Consider the following 22,193-nt stretch of genomic DNA (forward strand, 5'->3'; position numbering starts at 1 on the left):
TTTATAAACGCAATAGAAAGTAAAGTATAAGAATGACAATTTTCATAGTCAAATATAGCAAAAACGTTTAAAAATGTAAGATCAAGTCAAATTTGAACACGAAAATACCCACTGCAAAATTTCAAATTAAAGTGCAGCAGTTACGGCTGCCACGGCAGAAGACTGAGACCAAATCTACTGGTCGTGACGTCGGATAAGGTGTCCTCTCATTATTCCATACCCATCTTTTTGTAAAACGCGTTTCGTATCAAACCATATTGGTTTTGAAACCCTTTTGATTGAAAATATAACCCTAGCTTTTGATGACACGGTCTTGCACTGTTACAAGTAATTGATACTGCTTCTTTAAAGTGGAATATAATAGGTACCATTCAATAAATAGCACTGGAAGATGTATAATCAGCACTAATCTAATTTGTTTATTAAGTTTTGATAATTATTTGTCTGTTTGACGTAGGTGCTGCTGCCATTACTTCTCTGCTATATCTGCTGCCTGCTTCTTCTTTGGTTTATCATGTCTAGTGGTTGCTTTTTTGGTCATTGTCTGCTTTCTGCTGGTGATGTTCGTTCTTTGGTTCTTCTACGGTGTTGGTGTTGCTGCTGCTGCTGCTGCTGCTGCCAATATGGTCTTTCCCGGTCTGCTGTATTTGGTGCATGCTCGTTCTGTGGTTTGTCTCCGGTAATTGCGTATACTATTCTGGTGTATCTATGGCTGTGGTAAGTGGTATCTTATTTCTTCTGGTCGCAATGATATAAAGCTTCTTTGAACGCTTATATGATTGCTTCCTTTCTTGTGATAGCGCACTCATGACGCTTGCCTTGTTACGCTTTCTTCTTTTTTTTTTCTTTTGTTGGTGGGTGTTTCCTCTGTGGCTTTACATGAAACAACATTAGTCATTACTACGTTATATCGCAAATTTATAATACCACTGTTGCTTTTGCAGTTGTGCGTATTTGTGTCATGTTGCTTTACACTCGACTATTACTACCATGCGCGTTGCTCATATATGCATTTTTCTTGCAACAGCAACGAGCTGTTCTGAACATCTTTGATGTTGTGTTTGTTACGCTTTTCTTTGACTCGCTAGCGTGAGTGTTCCTTTCTTGCTTACATACTACTATACTCCTATAGTATTGTAGCATGTCCTTTTCTTCTTTCCTTTATTCTTATTATGTTTCTTTGAAGCATACCTTTTTACGTTGTGTGGATGTGCCTATCCCTGAAGCTCAACAAGACTCTATCCGAGACTAGGAGGTAGATAGGCTGTCTCCACTTGGTTATCACTACTTACTTTAGTGATGATTGAGAGTCTCAATGCCAGAATCTAAAGCTAGGTGGTGTAAGTAAGGCATGCTCTAGCACTTGGGGGAAGTTTGATGATAGCAGCGGCTATATTGCTATTATAGCGGCGCTTAAAATTTTGCCTCACATCAAAACAGAGGGAAACCCTCGCAAAATTTTTTTTAGGTCAGCGGAGTTTTCAAGCAACCTGATTGGCTCAGAGGTTGGAACAACGAAGGGTTACAACCAGTTGATTTCCTATTGATCTGTCATTTATAATAAGCTTGTGTTTGTAATAAAAGAATACGCCCAAACATATCCTGTGTCGTTTATCATTGATTTCCAATATGTTTCAATCTCGTAGGCTGCTATTTTTTACCTCATAGCAAAAGTTATGAAGACTATACAAAAGTATTTATGATATGGAGGTTTGAGGCGTCCAAAATCAAGTTTTATAATGTTGATGATAGAGCTCTGAAAGTAGCACGCTCTTGTTATAGCAAAATTCTGCGAGTTGCAGCATACAAGCATGCATCCTACGCCGTATTCCGTTTCTGCCAAGCCATTTTTGAAATGTAACAACATAAATGATGCTTGTCGCATCATATCACATCTATATTTTGTTTATAACTCCAGTCAAATGTGTGTGCACTGATGTTTCAGAAACTACAATCAATTCCGTCTCCCCAATGTCAAGATGTTAAGATCCATCTACAGTATATAGAACGTATCAACTTTGCTGATTTCTCAAATAACTATACTACTAGCAATTAATATGGTCCCATTTGATTGCTATTATTTATACCATCTCAAATGAAGTAGTCGTTGACTAGAGATCTATCATATTTAAGCTAGCTAGGTGCCCTGTAATAAATACAAAACTGTTTGCTTTCGTTTTAGATGATACAGTTGGCAACGACTGATTATTATCATTGACTTTATTGTTACGAATTCATCACAAGTAAACTGACAGTGTACTTGGATTATAGGCTGAAAGGTTGGTTGTTGTTCTAAAACAGACGATTTTCGAAATAATACAATTTTGAGCAGAGATTATTATATAAATCCTATTGAGAGCTGCTAATTACAACTGATCACGAGTTGGAGATTGATAGATGTGGTGCTGCAAAACGTTGTTGTATTGAAAAATGCTTGGTTCAATCATCCTTAGTTGTGGTTTGGTGAAGGGTCAAAGATTTGCTGCGCATTTATAGCCTTATCTCTGTGATAAGGTTTGCAAGTGTTGTTGCTATAATCATTAAGGGATTTTATGGCTTTACAGTTCAGGTAGAGCGGTTCCATGTGCAGCGTCACTGATTTATAACAATCCTTAAGCTTTTATGAAGCAGGTCACGGCTTGTCCTGTGTGCATAAAGTTTAATAAGGCCATGGCTCGTCTAAATGTGAAAGCCAACAATGCAGCGAAGCAAGCATACTAAAGTGTAAACTATCATGACAAGGAAATCTTCATCAATAGTTCAAAAGCAGCACCCTCAAATGTGCATTGTGCAATTGTACCTACAAACGGCGATGGATACAATTTTGACAAGAGTACATTGCATTACATGAAATACAATACGCAAGACTGGCTCAAACTCCTCATTTCTTAATGTATAGCATGAATGGACCAGTTGACATTAGCCAGTTGTAGGCAACCGCCTCACAGAATGAAGTGCATGATCCAATCAACTTTTGCACTCTCTGCCTTAATAACTATTGATTGGCTTCAGTCTTTCTCACATGTTGCTTTATATGACAAGACAAATGCATGCACTCCTCAGAATTTACTTGTACAAGCTCAGATATAGAGTCATCTCACATCTGGCGTACCATGCAGCAAAGATAAAGCTTGTTTGAGGAAAATAAGAAACATCTTGGTTAGTAAAAAAATAACACGATGCAAAATAGTATTAGCAACGGTCGCTATCATGTTCTCAAGTCAAATCTCTTGGCAGTATCAAAACATACACGACAAATTGTAAAGTATGTAAAAGGTTTATTTTAAAAGATATATATGTAAAAGAAGGAGAAAGCGAAAAGAAGGGGGAATAGATGGGAGACAGAGATATACAAATGTAAGCTATATAGACATAGGTAATGGACAAAGAGGAAGAGAGAAAGATAGAAGAAGAGGTATAATGTGTGTGTGGTGGTATGCTATAAATGATTTTTAATGGCCAGCAGTGGGAGCATTGAGGTTGACAATTCTCGTGGAAGCAGTAGAAGAGTGTTGTCTGTCATCATGAGCACTGTAAAGAGAATCAGTTTCTTGGCTATAATAAGCATAATCTACTCGACTTTCAGAGATATTGGATTCATCTCCTTGATCATCTCTGTCCTCCTCATCATCATCTTCTGAATTAAAATGATCTTCAATGTATTCTTCATCATGAAAGATATCATCATAGTAGGGCTCCTGTTCATATCTCCACTGAGTGTCTCTGACAGTACCATACTCAGATTCGTCCTCTTCTGACGGACGTTGCAGTTGCAGTTGCTGGTGATGCCTGAGCGAGTGATGATGTTGCAGCGTTTCATCCAAATTGTCCTCTGCATACACTGAAATCTCATAATCATCCTCGTCACTGCTATCACTGGTGAATTCTTGATCATCACCAAATGAACGAGGACGGCTACTACTTTGATTCAAATGAGGGTCAGAGCGACTAGTGATAGGATGGTTGCTGCGTGCAGGCAAAGGAGGAGGCGATGCATCTTCATCCAGAGTAGTGTCACCAGTAGGAAGCGAGAGATCAGCGCATGGATTCATAAGAGGCTTCAGATAGTTGATGTACGATGAACGCACAGTAGGGTGAGGACACTGAATCAAAATCTATAGAACGTGTTTAGTCAGTTGATGCAAAATAGCCCATGCTGTGCTACAACAAACCTTTGAGATCTTATCAAAGCCCGAGAGCATCAACTCCAATCGCATCTTTTCCTGTTCACGTTCATCATAATTGCCAGTATAAGTGGTGGGCTGTGTCGTTACAACAGTACGGATAAGACGCAGATGTGTAACAATATAATCCACTACACCTTCCTCTGTCATGACAGCACCGGATGCTTCTGCATTGTTACCAGATGGCTCAGACTGTCCATTTTGTCTTGATTTGATTTGACGATAAGCACTGTTGAAGTCATAGTTCAATACACTGGCCAAAAAGGTGATAGTCTCAATGTGCCTCTCAACAGTGTACTGAAGCTCACGCATCCATGCAGTATAGCGTGGCTTTAGCTCATCACGATTCCATTCGTATTCTCTGCCAATAGCCTGACCATTGGGGTCATTCTCCATGATCATTTGCAAGATTTCCTTGGGATCCGTCTTGAGAGAGATGGGGAAAGGAGACACATGCTTGGGCTGGTTCTTCTTGTCGTCCTCGTCATTGGAAAGGGCATCCGAGGGACGATCCAGTAACAGACGGCGAAGCACATCATAACCGTGTACGTATTCCACTTCGGATGTGTGGTTGGTTTGGATGGTGGCCAATGTACACAGCAGGTTCAATAGCAGACTTCTGGTGCTGATCTCCAGGCCATACACTTGCTTTTGCTTCTTGTTGGCAGGGCCAAACAGGATGTCTCGAATATGGTACAGAGCACTGGGGTTTGTAAGTACAATTTGAGTGCCCATAGACTACGTTCTCATCAAATTAGAGTCTATCGGCAAATATCAAGCCAGAATACCTACCTGATGTGTCATGATGGTCTTGAGACATTTACCCAAATGCTGCAGTATTCTGTTGTCATTTGGCAGTCTCTTGGGTGCCTCCTTCATCTGCTTGAACAGGTTTGCAATTGCTTCATAACCACCTTGAGCCAAGAACTCGCTTGTCCAACTAGTGTGATGGTGTTAATGCTGTCATTTAGTAACGCTCTAGAGGAAATTACCTGACTACCACACTACGCAAAAACACGCGAAGATCAAGCACTTCCGAGTCTTCCAAGTCTCTGACATGTGTCTCTTGTAGCAAATGCACAAAATACTCGGGCGTAGACTTGAGCTTGCTGCGGGACGTGCTTCTGCCATACGACTCATTGCCATTGCTACTTCCATGACGAGGCAAAGCAGAGCGGGGACGACCGTATCGTCCAGGAGCAGTGTTTGCCTTGACAGAATTGATGAGTTTGCTATTTTCGGAACCACCCGACGTGTTAATGCCACCAGCGCCAAAGAGCCCTCCGCCATTCATAGAATCCACCTCATTGGCAAATGAGCCATTATTATTGACCGTGTTGAAAAACTGTTGCTGATCGACAGTGCCCCTGTTCTTTTTATTCTTGATACCAAAAGTTGCTTTCAATGAAAAGGATGGCATGACGTGTGAGAAGGTGGAATTCTTCTTGATTAGAGCAGGTGATCTTGAAGAGCGAAGTAGCATTTCTTTTTGCTCAAAGGTAAGATTGTTGACGCTACTCATATGGTCTGCTGAGGGAGCATATTCTCTCTAAAGTAACATGCGTTGAATGTCAAGTAGATTTCATTGTCATATGCTGTTTTTTTACTTACCAATAGCAAGCGGAACTGTGCTTCAACATCCTCGATCTTTTGAGAAGAGGCATTGGGTGGTGTTGATTTTCTTTGTTCTACTATGGGTGTGGAGTTGCTTGCAGTTGTAGGAGGAGGAGGAGGAGACGGTGTGTGGGGTATAGAAGAAGAAGACGATGAGGAGGAGGCGCTTGTGTTTGGTTTGAACGGAGACTCATCCTGTTGTTGCTGTGGAGGTGGAGTAGGCAAATGCACAATTGGATTATCCAGTTGCACAGTTCTCAGTGGAGCAGGTGTATCTGGATTTGGTACAGGCGGATAGTTGGAACGGCGAGATCGGATGGAAGAGTACATTGAATCCACACAAGATGCATTTCTGTCCTCATTGAACATGGAATCCACTTGAGACGCCACAAGAGTGTCATTATCACGATCATTCTCGACTGTGACAGGAACAGCAGAGGAAGACGAAGCAACGCCGTTGTTTGTAGTAGTCTTCTTTTTGCCACCACCAAATAAGGTAGACATTCTGTTCAACAATCGATGCTGTGGTTGCTGTTGCTGTTGTTGATATGGATGAGAGGGATTAGGTGAACAAGGAGGGCTATGACTGCTACTACTACTTGCACTGGCAGTGGATTGTGAGGGAGAATGGTGATCCATGGTTGCCATGGTAACAGAGATAATAGAAAGAAATGAAAAAAAGGGCAATACATGACTACAACATAGCATCTCGAGTTGATATATTTGCAATTTCCTTTCCTCATTTGGACAACAACACAACAACAACCTTTTTTGATCAAGACAGACATGATTGGCTTGGAGAGCGAAGTTTTTTTCTCTTTTAATTCATGATATAGGAAATGGGGGGTAGAAGGAGGAAGGGTAAATGATAAAATTACTATGTACATGTGGTGTTTGATATACTATTATTAAATTATTTAGAGCTATTTCTGATGCGAGACAATGTTTTCAGCCAGCGGTTGGATACAGAGGCATTGGATGATGATGCAGTTGAAATAGATTCACCCATGGCAGGCGTCGGTAAATGATGGCCATCTTTTGGAGTTGCTGGTGAGTCCATGTACGAATTCGAAGAAGAGGGAGATGTATCCAGCACCAAAGTTGGTTCATTAGGAATAGGCCGGAGATTTAGCTTTTTGACAAGAGGACTCTTGCGATTTCGGTAGTATCCACGGTAGAGAGGTGAATTCTCCTGGTTGTAAAGCAATGTGCTCTCATCCACGTTTGCGTTACTCGAATCCAGTTGTGATATTAGTGAAGGATCGTTAATTGCGCCTAATTTAGCTTCAATCTTGGACTTGAAGTCGATGAATCCAGATGATTTCATGGCCGTTTTGGTTCTTCCAGGCCATCCATCATCGAATAAAGAGTGGTCCTTGTGGATCTGCGGCAGAGGATACTCGGGCTCGTATTCAAAGACCTGTGGTGGGTCTGATGTAAATCTCACTTGCTTTTTGGGCATAGTCGAAAGTCCATGGCTGATGTGATCCCACTGATCGAATTGTTGTAATAGGCTGTTGGTGTCTGCATCGGATGTATCAGTATCACTACTGCTACTGTTGCTACTACTGCTACTACTGCGATTAATGCGCTGATGATCTTGGATTGATGCAGCGGCAGCAGGACCACTTGCTTTTAAAATGTCATGATAAAATTTGGCCAAATCAATTCTACGAGTTCTCCCGTAGTAGCTTGACGGCCAGGCACTCAAATCCATGTCAGGCAAGTAGATGCCATCGGCTTGTTCTTGATATGGTGGAGGTGTATCGAATAGATCTTGCATCGTTTTAAATCATGAAATAGTGGAGATAAGAGATAAAGAAAGTGTGAAGAAGAAAAGAAGAAAGAAACGGAGAAAAAGAGGGAGGATTTATATATCTACAAGGTCCATCGAAAAAAAAAAGGCTCTTGCTCTTTATTTTACCTTTTCCATGGATTTGTCTAAACGGTTTATTTAAGGGGCTATGCTCTTTAAATTAAGAAGAGGCCAATCAACCTACATCATGAACTTTTAAAATAAGTCTGATTGGATGGTTGTTCACAAGATGTTCTCGCTTCAGAGTTTCTTTTTGTTGTGTTACAAAGCCTGTTTGCTTGAAGCATAATTCACACGTGCCCTCTGGACTTTGGAATGGATGTTGCACCAGCCTAGTGCTCATCTAAGTAACGAAAGAGTCAAGTGGTATCTAAACTTGCTTGTTCATTTACAGTTGACATATTAGATTTAACTGTGTTTATCGTGATTTCAGCCACTAGAATTTGGTGCTGTGGGGCACGTTATTGAAGAATGTTTAGCCCTGACTACTATATACTTGTATTATCACAGTTAATAGCATGATGAAGACAGATAAATATATATATATTTAGCACTATATAATCCCGTAGAATGGGATACCATGTGTCATCCTATGTCTCCATCGAGAGCTCACACAATCTTCTCTTCCGGCTGTACTATTTATCAGCCCTGTATCGAATGAAACATGCATATAATATATTTGTTGGCACAGGCAATCTTCATGAAATTGTCAGAAATGTCTTTAGGATAATTAGCCCTATTGTGAAAGTGGGCATTCCTTTGGCATAGTTTATTGTATTAATAGTAACTGTATCGGTGTGTGTTTGTGTTAATTGTTAAATTTAGTTCGCTTAGCGGCCCTATCATCTGAATCCACAGATGACAAGGAAGCCTCATTTTTGTCTTCGAATTGTCGCAGCCATTGTTTTTCAGTCATACCGTCATCGTAACGCACACTGTCTCTGGAGCGCTGGCCTCTGCCCATGATAGATGTCTCTTGCTTCTTTGTGTGCTCAGCCATTTGGTCATAGCGGTAGATATCAGGCAACTCCCAATCTTGAATCAGTCGTTCAGGCTTCTTGCCATTATCACCGTACTTGCGACGCCATTCCTCTGCATCCACTCGCTGTCTCTCCAGGTCCATTTTTGTGAATATAGCAAATTCTTGATCAGAACGTTTTAAAATCGTATTAAGCTCTTCATCATCCAGCTCGTCGCTTTCCTCTTCGGCTTCATTGGGTTCGTCTGATGAACCGCCCTTATCTTCCAACAAGGATCTCAAAAAGGCCTCACGATCCTCTTCTGTACTACGGTGATCAAATTTACCAGCCTGAATGACCTTGCCGTCAATGTCCAGCTTGTACTGAGCACGGGCCAAAATGTTTTCCTCTACGGAATCCTCTGTAATCAATCTAAAAATGCGCACCTCCTTGGTTTGGCCGATACGATGAGCACGATCTTGGGCCTGAAGATCTTGATGGGGATTCCTACAAGACATATAATTAGAAATGACTCGAGCATATGTTTCTTTCTATTTACCAATCTGAATCAAAGATAATGACAGTATCAGCTGTCTGTAAATTGAGACCTAGGCCGCCTGCTCTTGTACTGAGCAAGAACATGAAATAGGGTGAATCAGGGGCATTGAATACTTGTAGTAAATTGGATCGGTCATCAGATTTGGTGGAGCCATCAAGACGCAAGTGGCGATAGCCTCGGTATATACAGAAATCCTCCATAATGTCCATAATTTGGGTCATTTGGAAAAAGATGAGGACCTGGCTTGGAGTTAGTTTCGCTCACAGATACACATTTGAAAGCACAGCCAACTTACCCGATGTCCTGTGGCTCGCAGTTTGGGCAAGATGCGGTCCAGCAAATCAAACTTTCCAGACACTCGATACAGAAGCTCATTACTGGCCTTGTAGGGATTAATCACTCGCTCCACCTCCTCAAACACAAAGGGATGGTTACATATCTTTCGCAATTGCATGATTGCATTGTTCAAGCCCTTGATGCTAGTTTTTCTGCAAATTTCGTGAGTATAATCAAAGCCTCCTTGATTTGAACAAGAATCAATTACCCATTATTTGAATTACTGCCAAACAGCACACCATATTTCTTCATTTGAGAATACAGCCTTGCTTGTAATGCAGATAATTTACACTTGATCACTGTTTCCACCTTGTCTGGCAGTTCTGATTCCACGTCTTTCTTTAAACGTCTCAGCAAGAAGGGTCTCAATACCTTGTGTAGACGTTTGATAATCAATAGCTGCTCCTCTTCGTTCAACTCCACCTTGTCCTGAACACCCTGGTTGGAAAACGGCGTGTTGAACCACTCCTCGAACGATTTGACCGAGTTGAAAATCTTGGGCAGTGTGAAATTGAGCAGAGCCCATAGTTCAGGCAAGTTGTTCTACATGTCCATGTTAGTGTCTACATATACGCTACAAGCAGAGAGTGTTGGCATCGTACCTGAAGAGGAGTACCAGTCAGAATCAAACGATAACGAGCATAATAGTACTGACGCAGCACCATGTTTAGCTTGGACTGTGTGTTCTTGAGACGATGGCCTTCATCAATGATCATGTATTGCCACTTGATCTTGGATAACACAGGTCTGTCCTTGATGATATAGTCAAATGTCGTCAGCAGCACTTGGAAGTCTCTGTGTCTGATCTGCTTCTTTTGAATGTTTTTACGGATATCAGGAGTTCCCTTGTAGCAAATCATGGAGACAGAAGGCGCCCACTTTTCAAATTCAAGAGACCAGTTGGTAAGTGTGGATAAGGGCACAATGATCAAATAGGGGCCATTCTGCTGCTTCTTCTCGATCAAGTAGGTGACAAGACTGATGGTTTGAATGGTCTTACCCAGACCCATTTCATCAGCCAAGATACCGTTCAGCCTGTTGTTGTAGAGGGACACCATCCATTGCAAGCCCTTGATCTACAAACAAGCATAATTCAGTACATCGGCCTCAGGGCTACTAGTGCACAATGTGTTACCTGATACTCTTTGAGTGTACCGCCTGTCATAATACTAGGCTGAGACACAGTTTCTTGGATACGATGTGCCATTCTAAAGTAGTCCACCTTGTTGCCATGACTATCAGTCAGGATCATCTCTTCGTCTACTTCTTCCTCATTCTCGTCTGCCTCGAAATTCATGTTTTCCGTCTGTTGATCCACCACAGCCTTGGTCAACGACTCGAGATACGTGCCAGTTTGTTTCAATAGCAAGGTCAAACGCGTATCCTTGGCTTCATCAATCAGCTTCATGTAGGCTTCCTCATCATCGTTTCGCAAAGCTCTGATACGGTCCTTGGATCGCTTATCCGAGCGTCGCTGTTCCTCCTTGTCAATATGCGCATGGAACTGCAAAATGGCCTTGCCCAATTTTCCCATCTTGGCCTGGTGCGATTTGTGCCAGGCAATCAGATCGCGGCCTTGATTACACACACTTTGCAAGTAGTCTAAATGACGCTGCTTTTCCTTCTTTTCTCGATCAATGCGTTGTTGCTTTTCCAGTTTCTCGGTCAATCTCGCTTCACGCAACGTCTGCTTCATGATTTTACGATACGCCGTACGATCCACTGAATTAGCCAGACGATTGGCTTCTTCCATGTTCTTTACAATTTCCTCGCGTAGTTTTTGCTGCTTATCTCGCAACTGCAATGATTTGAGCTGTACAATCGACTGCAATCGTTCTGGTGAAGCAGTTCTCACTGTATCATCGTAGTATTCGTTCAACAAATAGCCTAAAGGTTGTCCTCGCTGATCCTTATCTTCGTCCATCATGGCCTCCAGATCAATCAGCTTTTGCTCGGCTCGTTGTTCTATGCGCTTCTCTCGCTCTTGTAAAATGACAGAGGGACTGAGGCCCTGTGGTGCTGTGTCTGGTAAAAGCAATCGTTGCTGTCGAGATGCGTGTGCGTGAGAGCGTTGTTGGCCTGATAGCAAATCAAATGCTGTGAGAATGCCAGTGTCTCCTCCCTTGGCAACGACAATAGGCGGAGGAAATACGGGCACAACAGAGGCATTGTTCACCTTTTGTCGAAGTGCGTTGAGTTCGTTGGCCTGCAAATAAATGGCTTCTACAAGTCGTTCTGCCATGGTTTTAGGTACTTCTTCCACAACAGGTTGTGCTGGCTGTGTTGGTGCTGGTTGTGGCTCTGCTTTGATGGGCTGTGCTGGCATGGCAGTAACTGGTTGTGGTTGAATAGTGACAGGACTAGCCGTGTTGGGCACTGTAGCAGCAGTTGTAGCAGGAGAACTGGCTGCACTGGATTGATTGGATGCTAAATTTTGGGATAAGAGATTGTAAGCAAGCATTTGATACTGCAAGTTGTTGTTGGCCCCATTGGGTGTGGAGGGAGTTGATCCAGATGGAGAAGGAGTGCCACCGTTGTTTGCTATTTGCTGTTGCAGTAAATGCTGCTGTAATAATTGAATTTGCAATTGCTGTTGTTGTTGGAGCTCGGCAGGTGTCAATTGACGGTTGGTCATGTTTGCATTAGCAATAGTAGCAGCTGGAATCGCAGCATTAGCAGCAGGAGGTGGCGTAGAGGTGGATGCTTGCTGCTGCTGCTGCTGCTGTTGCTGCTGTTGCTGCTGTAATTTGGCTTGGAGTTGCTGCTGTAATGCTTGGCTTTGTTGTTGCTGAAGCAAACGCAATAGATTCATCAATTGAGAAAACTCGTTTTTGCCATCTTCTTGCTCGCCTGCTGCTTGGAGTTGTTTTGCTCTCTATCAAGGGTATGATGAGTGCACAGCTCAAGCCATTTTGATAAACTACTCACTTGAAGCACAATGTTTAATTTCTCTTTTGTCAATGAGTTTAATGTTAAATCAGAAGCGACGTTGCTCGCTGTTGCTGCAGCAGGAGAAGCAGCAGCAGCAGAAGCTGGAGCAGCATTGGATGTGGAAGGCGAATTACTATTGTTGTTCATAATCGGAGAGTTTGTATCTAATGAAAAACTATTTCCAATGTCTATCAAACAAGGTGAGACGAGGCATCCTAAATCCTAGAGACATCTCTTTCTTACCCGCTTATTTACAGTTGAAAAATAAAATAAAATTGCCAGACCAAGTAGTATCCAATTTGAAAAAGGGGGGGAGGATTTGTTGGAAGCGCGCGCGCGCTACTTCTACCTTGGAAAATCTCTTTCCGTGAGTGCGGTTTGAGAGAAAGGATTACAAGGAAACATGGTCACATTGATTGGGTTCATCTGTCGAAGCATACTCTTCTAATGGATGCATTTATTCCATTCAGTCACCATGCTTAAACCCCAATATACCCGCAGACCATTCAATGTCTTGGTAAACCACCCACAATATCGCTCAACACACGACATTAACAGCATTCTCCTCTAGTTGATTGGACCTGCTCTCTCTGGCAAACGAACCTTGGCAACACAATTATTAAAGAGCACAGATGTCTTTTACAAAGTGTACGTATCAAGCATCACACATTTGATCTGCAAGCCATTGACAGAGCATCTAGTTTTACAGCTGAATCTATACCAAAGAAGCCGCTTGCTCGTATGGATTATGTAGTGGTGACAGTAGACATGACTCAATCATACAGTCTGACATTGCTGGATCAATCGCTACACTGCATGCAGGATCGCTTTCTTACCAACAAGATGGCTGTTGTAGTGACAAAAAGTAGGTTCGATGGCTAGACACACCGGGGCGAAATGACTAACCCAAACAGTGGATAAACGTGGTAAATGGCAATTTGAGGTGGAACGAGTACAGGAAATGCTGGCATCCATATTCAATGTGCATGTGCTTCATGTCAACTTCTTGGTAATATCCGTCTATTTTGGCTAGATTGAATACCGCAATAACTGTTCGTTGTTTAGAATGAAGTGGAAAAAAAGCGGATAACAGATCAGCTATCGAGACTGATCAAGACCAATACACTGCAATACAGACATGTCTGCACGCCGCTGCTCAACACTGTGCAAGGGTACAATACAGACGACCTAGACGACGCTTATCACCTACAGGAAGACCCGTTGACGCACAGCGACAGTGGCCAGGAACAGCTATTGGCCCAAGACGACACTCGTAGCGAACAGGAAGAGCAAGACGCCATCCATGTCTGATTAAAAAATCGAAAGGATCGATTAAATGTAGAAAGGATCGAACCAATAAACGAATGGACAGCCCCAGAGCTCTACAGTATTTATTTTGCTATTCTCAGTTTTTTTTTTTTATTCTTTTGCTCTTCTCTCTCCTTGACTCTCTTTTCGCCCTTCTCGCAGCAGAGTTCCAATGCAACAACAGCCTGAATATTACAGTTACTTGCTAGATGTAAACGCCAGTTCCCTATCAGCGCAGCAGCAGCAACAACAACAGCCTCGAGACGCCTACTTTAGTAACAGCAATACCAACAGCAACACGGCTTTTCCAGGGCCAACGTCTTCCGCATCCACAGCAGCAGCAGCAGCACCAGCAATATTTGATAATGGCACTATTGAGAGAGGCGAAGCGAGCTCATCAAATCCTACACAATCATCTCCAGCCACTGACAATGCTAGCAATGCACTTGCCGTCAAAGGCGGTACTGATTTCAGAAGACGAAAGAACTGGTCAGAGCGCATTCTCGTTGAAATCACAGGTTTGTTGCATGTACTGTCGCCTACAGGAAAGATACTGTACTGCTCTGAATCAACGCACGAACTCACAGGCTACCGTCCGCATGAGCTTGTGGGACAAGCGCTGATGGATTTCTTGCACATTGACGACATGGATGTGTTTATTCGAGACTTTCAAACGTCATTTCACACTCGATCTCAAATCAAGACACATTATCGATTTCGCAAGAAGGACGAAAGCTACATTATATTCGAAGTGGTGGGCCAGCCAAAAGCTGATGTACCTGGACAGCCACCTCGGTCGTTTTTTGGCATTGCTCAGCCTATACCCACCAAAAGCGGTGCCTTGATTGATACATTTTTAGAGCTGAAAGCAGAGAACAACTGGCTGAAGAAGAGAATTGATGAACTGTCTGCGAAATACGGTAGAGTGGACAACAATAGCACAGTGTCTCCATCCTCTTTTTCCTCCAATTTACAGCAGCTACCGCCACCATCTACAACGCAACAGCAGGACGAAGCAATGGATACTAACGATGATTGGATGGACGGGCACAATTCTGATATAGATGAATTCATGGGTTATAAGGATGGTCAGCAACAAACACAGAACAATGCCAACAAGGGCGGCATGTCATTGCCACATCAAGATTCTGCTGAACGAAAAGATAAATGGAAGCGTCGCGTAAGTAAGATGAACATGGATTTCAGCACATGTCATTCTCAATGTGATTTCATGTCAATAGAAGAAGCACAAAGGAACCGATGAATATGTCTGCTCTGACTGTGGTACAACTTCATCTCCAGAATGGCGTAAAGGGCCACATGGACCGAAAACGTAAGTGGGATCTTTATGAATTGCTAGACGGAAATTATTCTAACTTTGTTGACCTAGGTTATGTAACGCATGTGGTCTTCGATGGGCGAAAAAGAATAAAAAAAGAGATTTGAATGACGACTGAAACGAACAGGCTCTCTTTTGATTTCTCTTTCTTCAGACCTCTTTTTCTCTTTTTCCCTGTATGTACATAAAGCGCTATATTGAAATGATCACCATCATCATCACGTATTGGAAAAAAGGCTTGAAATTATCTAAATAATAATAATGGATTGTTGTTGTTATTGTTGTTGTTGTTATTATTGTCATTTCTCCCCCCCACACACACATACACACGCACCCCCTCTCCCTCTCTCACTTTACTCTCACTATTCCCTCCTTCTTTACTTGCCTCCCTATATATACGAAAACTGTAAGTTTATATAATATCCCTTGGTTGTTTTCCTTTCTTTTTACTCTTTCTTCTCTTTCGAATAGATACATATAGATATATATATATATATATATATCTCCTCTCTACTATACACTTTTGTTTTTTTTTTCCAGCATGAATCCCAATACCAGTTACAATGACATTGATCGTAGAATGAAATACCTAATTGATCGCCCAGCAAGTAACCATTTGCTGGCACACATATCGCATCAAGCGTCTCTCGTGATTCCCTGCCACCATCTACACGAGAATTATAAAAGTCCTATACCTCCATTACCTACGTTTGTCAACTTGCTGGCAAAAAGATCCTGTGCTCGTACGGGCACATTGCTGGCCTCTCTCGTTCTATTAGACAGATTACGACAACGACTTGCTCAATTCGCAAGGGGGATGCCATGCACTTGTCAACGCATCTTTCTAGCTACGTTGATTGTCACAACAAAGATATTACATGACACATCGCCAAAGAACAAGCATTGGACCAAGTATGCTGTTTACTTTACCTTGCCAGAGATCAATTTGATGGAGAAGCAGTTGCTGGCATTGATGGTACGTTTCTCTTTTACACTATGTAGGAACAATTTGGATGTACTAAAGCATACTGCTTAGAATTACCAGCTCATCATATCTGAAAAGGACATGTACTATTCCTTCATCACCTACGACAACACAGTTGGGCTTCAGCTACCTCCTATTGTACCGCACCATGACAGATCATATATCCCTAAATCTGCATCATTCAATACCAACTATTGTTGCCAGCCTGTATTATCCAATATCATACACCAGCAACAGCAACAGCAATATTACCGCCATTCCAACACCACTGCCACAACCAATGCGCGAAAAGGCAACAATAGGAAACGATTGAATATATCCACCTCATCTTCCTCGTCGTCACTTTCCTCCATGGAGGATTTCATTGTTACGCCAACCACAACTGATATGTACTACAACAATAAAAACAACAAATACAGTAATCACAACTTGATATACCCTATGAAAATTAATCCTTATTGATCTATATTTATACATGATAACTTATACTAACTTATACATTTTTCCTCGATCCATGTAACATACACGCTACTTATATACAAAAACTTTGATTGTATGAAATTACTCGCATGTATCATCAAATCAATTTGAAAACGAACAATAAAATTCTCACCTAAAATCGATGATCATCCACAAGGTGGCAATTTGCATGTGTATACGCACACCAGCTCAGGGCAGCAAGGCCTATTTAAAAGATGGACGAGCAAAAAGGTCAGCTTGCATTTAAGACAGATGAATGCACCTTTGCTCATGATTGCATAATCTTCCACAATGGATCCGTGAAACGCCACAACGTTCAGCTGTTGGAACGTGTTTAAACAAAAAGATCACCCGCTATTGTGTCACTATATCGAGAAAGTATATAAATGACAATTAAATGATCTGCACAGAATTGCACAGGCAATGTGCGCAATCGTTTGCTCGGTAATATCTCCTTCAAATAGATCAACAAGAAAGGTTGCACCTACACTTACACTCTCACATATACACACGTTCAATCAGAAAAAAAGTTGATTTGACAAGATCTTCATCTCCCTTTTTCTTGAACCCCACATATACAACATAATCTCCATACTAAACACGGCGAAAAATCCTCCTACAAATGCCAATTGAAAAATAAACGCTTCTATGGTTCTAAGATTGTGGCCGAAATAACGATTTCCGTGTATTTGCAAGATTGAAAATATCACTAAATATGCTTTCAATTCCATCCTCCTCCTTGCCCATCAATCGTGTTAGGACTACCCCAGCCAGCATCTTGTGCATCGGAAGCATCTCCCCAACCACTACCATTGCCTTCTTGTAATCCAAATCTTGCTAATAGTTCCTCATGGGTCTCTTGGGCAGTTTTTATGACTTGAAAACTGCTTGGTTTCTTCAGTGTGTTCCATTCTTTAAAGTTTTGCCACTTGGGTTGGCCTGGATGCTCGGGCGGTTTCATGTTGTTGGTTGCGTTGAATTAGTGTAAGGTACAGTAGTATTGTAAAAAGAAAAAATATACAGCAACAGGTTTTTTATGTCCTCCTTTAATCAAATGAATCAACATTTGGGTTGTCACTCCGTCATTCCTGTTAGACTATCCATTGTTTTCAGTACCAAGATATAATCAATACCACACAGATTATGCAGATCACTATGAGGTTTGCTCTATCGTGTCGATCACCATACATCTTGTTGCGAAAAGAGCATCTCTAAGCATCAAAATCAGCATGGGCAACCAAAACCTTGCCCATGTCGGCGCTTTAAATCTAATTTTTGCAGAGCTCCAAATTCTATCCAATTCAACGTTTTCCAAAACTTTTTTTTCCTATTTCGTGAATTTACGAGCCCTTTTTGTTATGAGAACTTGTTACTAGGATTAAGTAGGATATACTCTATTTTCTACACTTTATCTAACCATGTACATTTTGCTATACTTTGACTGACAAACTATTGCCTCAACCGCGAAAATCAAAAATGACTAAATGTCCAAAAATGTCAAGAAAATGATACTTGCGTAAAGCAAAAAATTATATTGGGTAAAAATTCAAGCTTTTACGAGCATTTTCAACTAAGATATGCCTTTGTAAAATATTGCATTCTTCGGCTTAAAAAGTCGATTATTGTGAAACATCAAGTTTCCATGAGGGGTACCTCATGGTTTTGAGTCGAAAATTTGTGACCCAATTTTTTTTTTTCAAATGGGCACCACGAACAAACTGCCAGATCTCGGGTGTTGATGAAAGGTGTTTAGAGCTCAATTGAAAGCTTGTAGCGTGCGTAAATCAGATCTGAAATATCAAATATTTAGCTGGGATATGGCAGAAAATTGGCATTTCAGCATGATTAACAGTGGACAATGGTAGTGATTTTCATGTGTTCTTGGCGCATCTGTGTAGCACTGTTACTATCAAATCCAAATTTGAGATTATTTGTTAACTTCTAGCCTTTACTGTGTGGTAAACATTACATCCAGACGTCCGCAATAAATATATAGCTGTGCTTTTGTGTTGAACTTATTAAACATAATTCAACCGTCTCTTTTGTCAATATTTATTGTAGTATAGTATCACTACCACTAGCCGATTGATCTCGTTACGTTCTATAACGGTGTTGCCTTACGGGCTTTCGCCAAACACAATCCAAATCATAACATTATAAATGTTCAGTCCCTAGACACTTTCAAAGCCTCAAAAAGGAAAGAAGTTGATCTGACAAGCATTTTAATATACTGGCGTTATTAAATAGCAAGGCTAGCAATAGAGCTATGTAATTTTCACTTACTTTCTATGTGCTTCAAAATATCTATTACTGTATTGCCTTCATGATGAAAAGGGCATTGAGTTTGCCAGCCAGCCCCACCATCCAGAATTAATTCAAATCCAGATCCACAGTCTGCTCCAGATTGGCTATATTTTAATAAACTTCGACTCGATCGAACTATTTTTGCAGATTCGACTAAGTAAAATATGATAATAATCCTAAGCTTCTTTAAGCTTTTCTGGGGTGCTTTTCAAGGCGCATCCAATGGCACCAAGTAACATAGATGTTTTGAATAAACTTATTGAGTAATTTATGAAAATATGAAAAGAGGTTTCTGGCCAAAAAGTCGAAATTTTGCATATGAAAACCTCATTTAAGTGGTTTCAGAAGTTGCTTTGAATCGAGAGAAACATTTTGATTCAAGATATACCATAGCAAAAGTCTTCATTTTCAAGGTCTAAAACGCGATCATTTGATTTTCGATGAAAACCATGAGGTACCCCTCATGCTTTTTAGTCGATTTTTGTCCATTTTTTTTTTGACCCCAAAAAATTGAGCAAAGGTATCAGGAAGCTACTACTACTCGAGTACAATTGTTTGGCGCCATTCCGGTGGTTCAGAAAGGTCTACATGTTAAGATATGGAGGCTTGAAAGCTGTCAAATTTGGCTTTATAATAGCTTTTATTTACACTGCATGAATTACATCTTTGTTGGAAGCTGAAATCTTCAGGAAGGGCAATTCTGCGGCCTGCGCAATAATTCAAATAGAAGGCATCTTGTTTTTGGTAACGCTATTTCATGCAGATTTTGATGCCTTATGTTGTTGGCAAGGTTATTAATAAAAGTTGCCAAAGTTGCTGCCTAAACACTATAGTCTTGCACCTTCCCTTTGCTACGGTAAACCCCACTTATAGGTTAATGATACCAAGTATTGAATTAGATGGGTTATGTTCTTGGGATTTTTTTTTTTTTTTAGGTTTTCCAGTATATATGTTAGAGATAAAGAGCCGTATATACGCGGCAACAGGTACTAGCAGATCTTGAAATGATAAAAATCCTGCTGCAAATGCAAATGCACTTGCAATTAGTCGGATCAGTTGAGGCTTTTCTTGACCATGTCTAGCGCCATCATGAATTTTCTCATCCAAAGTATAGTATGGGCAGCTTTGAGCAGTAGTCTCCACAAGAACAAATACCATACATCCCTTACTTTTTCTTGAATTTTTATTGATCTTGACATGATTTCGAAATATACAATAATTAAAAATAAAGAAAAAAGATAAGACAGAAAGGGAGGGGTAATTTGTAAAAGGGAGAAGGTAAAAGAGATATAGAAGAAAGAGGAAGAGAAATAGCAAAAGCAAAGATATACAATTGTGTGTTTTTTTTTGTTTTTTTTTTGTTTGTCTGTATGTAAGGTGTAGAAATGTGAAATTTTACTCATGGATAGAGGTAGAAGTAGCGGCATTCTTATTCTCTCGAATATTCACTATACAATCATTGGGATGAACAAACATGCATCTATCGCCAAACAAGCAATCATCTCCAGCTCTATATTTTGCATCAGTAAAAGGTTTTGAAATCCCATTAAAAATATCGAACACTTACCGACAGGCCCTGTAAGGGTGGAAGAATTTACAATTGTTGTTGGTGCAATGGGGCCAATGGCTGCATCTTGCTTTTGATCTAGGCATGTGGTGCTGTCTTTGTTGTTCGATCAACTGCTCGCGGGTCAAGAATTTCTTTGTAGGCTTCTTGGTGGGTTGTTGAAGTGACTTAGGGACAAACTCGGGAGCATCAGCGGTTAATGAGCTTGAGAGTGAAACTGGTGGTGACTTTTCGGATGATGTGGATGAAGATGAAGAGGAAACTTGGACCTTTTCGGATAAAGCGGGCTCTTCGTCGGTAGAAGTGGTAGTGGTAGCAGCAGAAGCGACAATGTCTTGCTCCTTGACAGGGTCCTTATCAATGGGATGGCCAACAACAACAAACTCTTCATGATGCGTTTCAGTGACAATACTTTCGGCAGTGTCAAGGGATACAGTAGAGACAGTAACAATATCACGATTCATAGGAGGCAGAGCTGCTTTGACAGATTCCTCAGTCCAGTCAAACTTGACCTTTTCAGCAACATCTTGATTCTTGTCTTCTGATAAATAGCTTGTATTATGTTGGGTATCGACTTCATCAGTGGCGGTGGATTCGTGATGCTTGACATCAGCAACAGTGTTGGCTTCATGTTCAGGGGTGCAAATATCGGTTTCATCAGCACTGCTCGTAGCTGCCGATAAAGTATGGCTCTTGGCGCTGGAGATTTCATCACCATGGTTGTCGATAATTTCAGTAACGGTTTCTGTAGTGGTAACAACGACCTTCTCTTCCTTTTGCTCTGATTCCTCATTCTTTTCCTCTAAGAGTGTATCCTCAACTTTCTCCACTGTAACAACTATACCGGCTGCTTAATACCAATCCCTTCTTCTATTCTTTTCACATGCAAATTTACCTTCTTCCTCGATGATGATGGATGCTTCATTAACGTTATCCTTCTTGATTTGTGACTGTTTGGTAACCATGTCGTTTGCCTTGTTGGCTGCAGATTCTTCTTTGGTGTCTTTTTTGTTTTTGACAGATCGCTCATCTGAAGCTTTAGCTAGATAAAATAAGAGATCAAAAAAATTTAGTATACGCGTTCATGAGTAGCGGGTCCTTTTTCCTATGGTATTTCCTGCCAAGAGTGATACCAACTAGCATGCTTAAACAAGCTTGCCTCCCAATCTCGCTTTTCGCCCCTTAATTTTGCTCTACATGAGATAGCAAATATAAAACTTACCATCTTTGCTATTTGGTGGGGCAGTGGTGGAAGAAGAAGATTTCCAACTCCAAATTGTGAAGGCAGTAATCACAATAACAACACCAGCACCGATGATCGCACCTTGCTTGGTTCTTAACTGATTAGCAATGCTTGTCATTTTTCAGTGTTTCAACTTCTTGCAATAGCTAAGTTGTGAGTATATAAAGTGGTTGTGAGGTAGAAAATAAAGTGGAATTGCTTGTTTATGTGGAATTTCTGCGCTGTCTTTGGATGTAACAGCAGATGAAAAACAGTAATCAATAGTAAATGTCTGTTCTTCTGTCTTGAATACGATGTGTAATTTAGGCAGGAAGAAAAGACTAGGTGAGAGAAAAAGGCAAGGAAAGAAAGAAGAGAGAGGAAACTGGTAGAAAATAATAAAAATATATGCTTTTGCGGGGGGTGTATAAGTGTGATGGTGGCCACATCCCCTATAAAATAGAAAAAATTTTTGCTGGTTTTTTTTTTTTCTCTCTCGTCTACCCTTCGTGTTACCCAAACGGCTTTGTGAAAGAGTATAGAAACCTTTAAAATTAGTAATAGACGAGCGAACCAAGGCATTTCCACT

The 22,193-nt window shown here is 41.0% G+C and overlaps 8 protein-coding genes across 8 annotated transcripts; 3 read left to right on the top strand and 5 right to left on the bottom strand.

Annotated features, from left to right (window-relative positions):
* Positions 1-3,452: 3,452 nt before the first annotated feature.
* ATC70_013426 (uncharacterized protein) lies at positions 3,453-6,446 on the bottom strand (the record flags this gene model as incomplete). Its single annotated transcript, XM_064832590.1, has 5 exons — positions 3,453-4,115; positions 4,173-4,922; positions 4,977-5,124; positions 5,177-5,733; positions 5,796-6,446. 5 exons carry the CDS (start codon positions 6,444-6,446, stop codon positions 3,453-3,455), a joined length of 2,769 nt encoding a protein of 922 aa, XP_064678849.1.
* A 265-nt stretch (positions 6,447-6,711) lies between these two features.
* Positions 6,712-7,581, bottom strand: ATC70_013427 (uncharacterized protein; the record flags this gene model as incomplete). The annotated part of the gene is made up of 1 exon (XM_064832591.1): positions 6,712-7,581. One exon carries the CDS (start codon positions 7,579-7,581, stop codon positions 6,712-6,714), a length of 870 nt encoding a protein of 289 aa, XP_064678850.1.
* An 841-nt stretch (positions 7,582-8,422) lies between these two features.
* On the bottom strand, positions 8,423-12,546 carry ATC70_013428 (uncharacterized protein; the record flags this gene model as incomplete). Its single annotated transcript, XM_064832592.1, has 7 exons — positions 8,423-9,080; positions 9,133-9,371; positions 9,428-9,620; positions 9,677-10,011; positions 10,071-10,544; positions 10,604-12,343; positions 12,397-12,546. The coding sequence occupies 7 exons, from the start codon at positions 12,544-12,546 to the stop codon at positions 8,423-8,425; spliced, it is 3,789 nt and encodes a 1,262-aa protein (XP_064678851.1).
* Positions 12,547-12,874: 328 nt separating this feature from the next.
* On the top strand, positions 12,875-13,710 carry ATC70_013429 (uncharacterized protein; the record flags this gene model as incomplete). Its single annotated transcript, XM_064832593.1, has 5 exons — positions 12,875-12,916; positions 12,971-13,047; positions 13,101-13,264; positions 13,314-13,408; positions 13,465-13,710. 5 exons carry the CDS (start codon positions 12,875-12,877, stop codon positions 13,708-13,710), a joined length of 624 nt encoding a protein of 207 aa, XP_064678852.1.
* Positions 13,711-13,879: 169 nt separating this feature from the next.
* ATC70_013430 (uncharacterized protein) lies at positions 13,880-15,164 on the top strand (the record flags this gene model as incomplete). The annotated part of the gene is made up of 3 exons (XM_064832594.1): positions 13,880-14,887; positions 14,949-15,040; positions 15,098-15,164. 3 exons carry the CDS (start codon positions 13,880-13,882, stop codon positions 15,162-15,164), a joined length of 1,167 nt encoding a protein of 388 aa, XP_064678853.1.
* Positions 15,165-15,587: 423 nt separating this feature from the next.
* Positions 15,588-16,493, top strand: ATC70_013431 (uncharacterized protein; the record flags this gene model as incomplete). The annotated part of the gene is made up of 2 exons (XM_064832595.1): positions 15,588-16,022; positions 16,083-16,493. The coding sequence occupies 2 exons, from the start codon at positions 15,588-15,590 to the stop codon at positions 16,491-16,493; spliced, it is 846 nt and encodes a 281-aa protein (XP_064678854.1).
* A 739-nt stretch (positions 16,494-17,232) lies between these two features.
* ATC70_013432 (uncharacterized protein) lies at positions 17,233-17,472 on the bottom strand (the record flags this gene model as incomplete). The annotated part of the gene is made up of 1 exon (XM_064832596.1): positions 17,233-17,472. The coding sequence occupies one exon, from the start codon at positions 17,470-17,472 to the stop codon at positions 17,233-17,235; it is 240 nt and encodes a 79-aa protein (XP_064678855.1).
* Positions 17,473-20,210: 2,738 nt separating this feature from the next.
* On the bottom strand, positions 20,211-21,743 carry ATC70_013433 (uncharacterized protein; the record flags this gene model as incomplete). The annotated part of the gene is made up of 4 exons (XM_064832597.1): positions 20,211-20,325; positions 20,383-21,220; positions 21,278-21,424; positions 21,605-21,743. The coding sequence occupies 4 exons, from the start codon at positions 21,741-21,743 to the stop codon at positions 20,211-20,213; spliced, it is 1,239 nt and encodes a 412-aa protein (XP_064678856.1).
* Positions 21,744-22,193: the final 450 nt, after the last annotated feature.

This window comes from Mucor velutinosus (assembly GCF_035048745.1).
Source record: "Mucor velutinosus strain NIH1002 chromosome Unknown tig00001575, whole genome shotgun sequence".
NCBI lineage: Eukaryota > Fungi > Mucoromycota > Mucoromycetes > Mucorales > Mucoraceae > Mucor > Mucor velutinosus.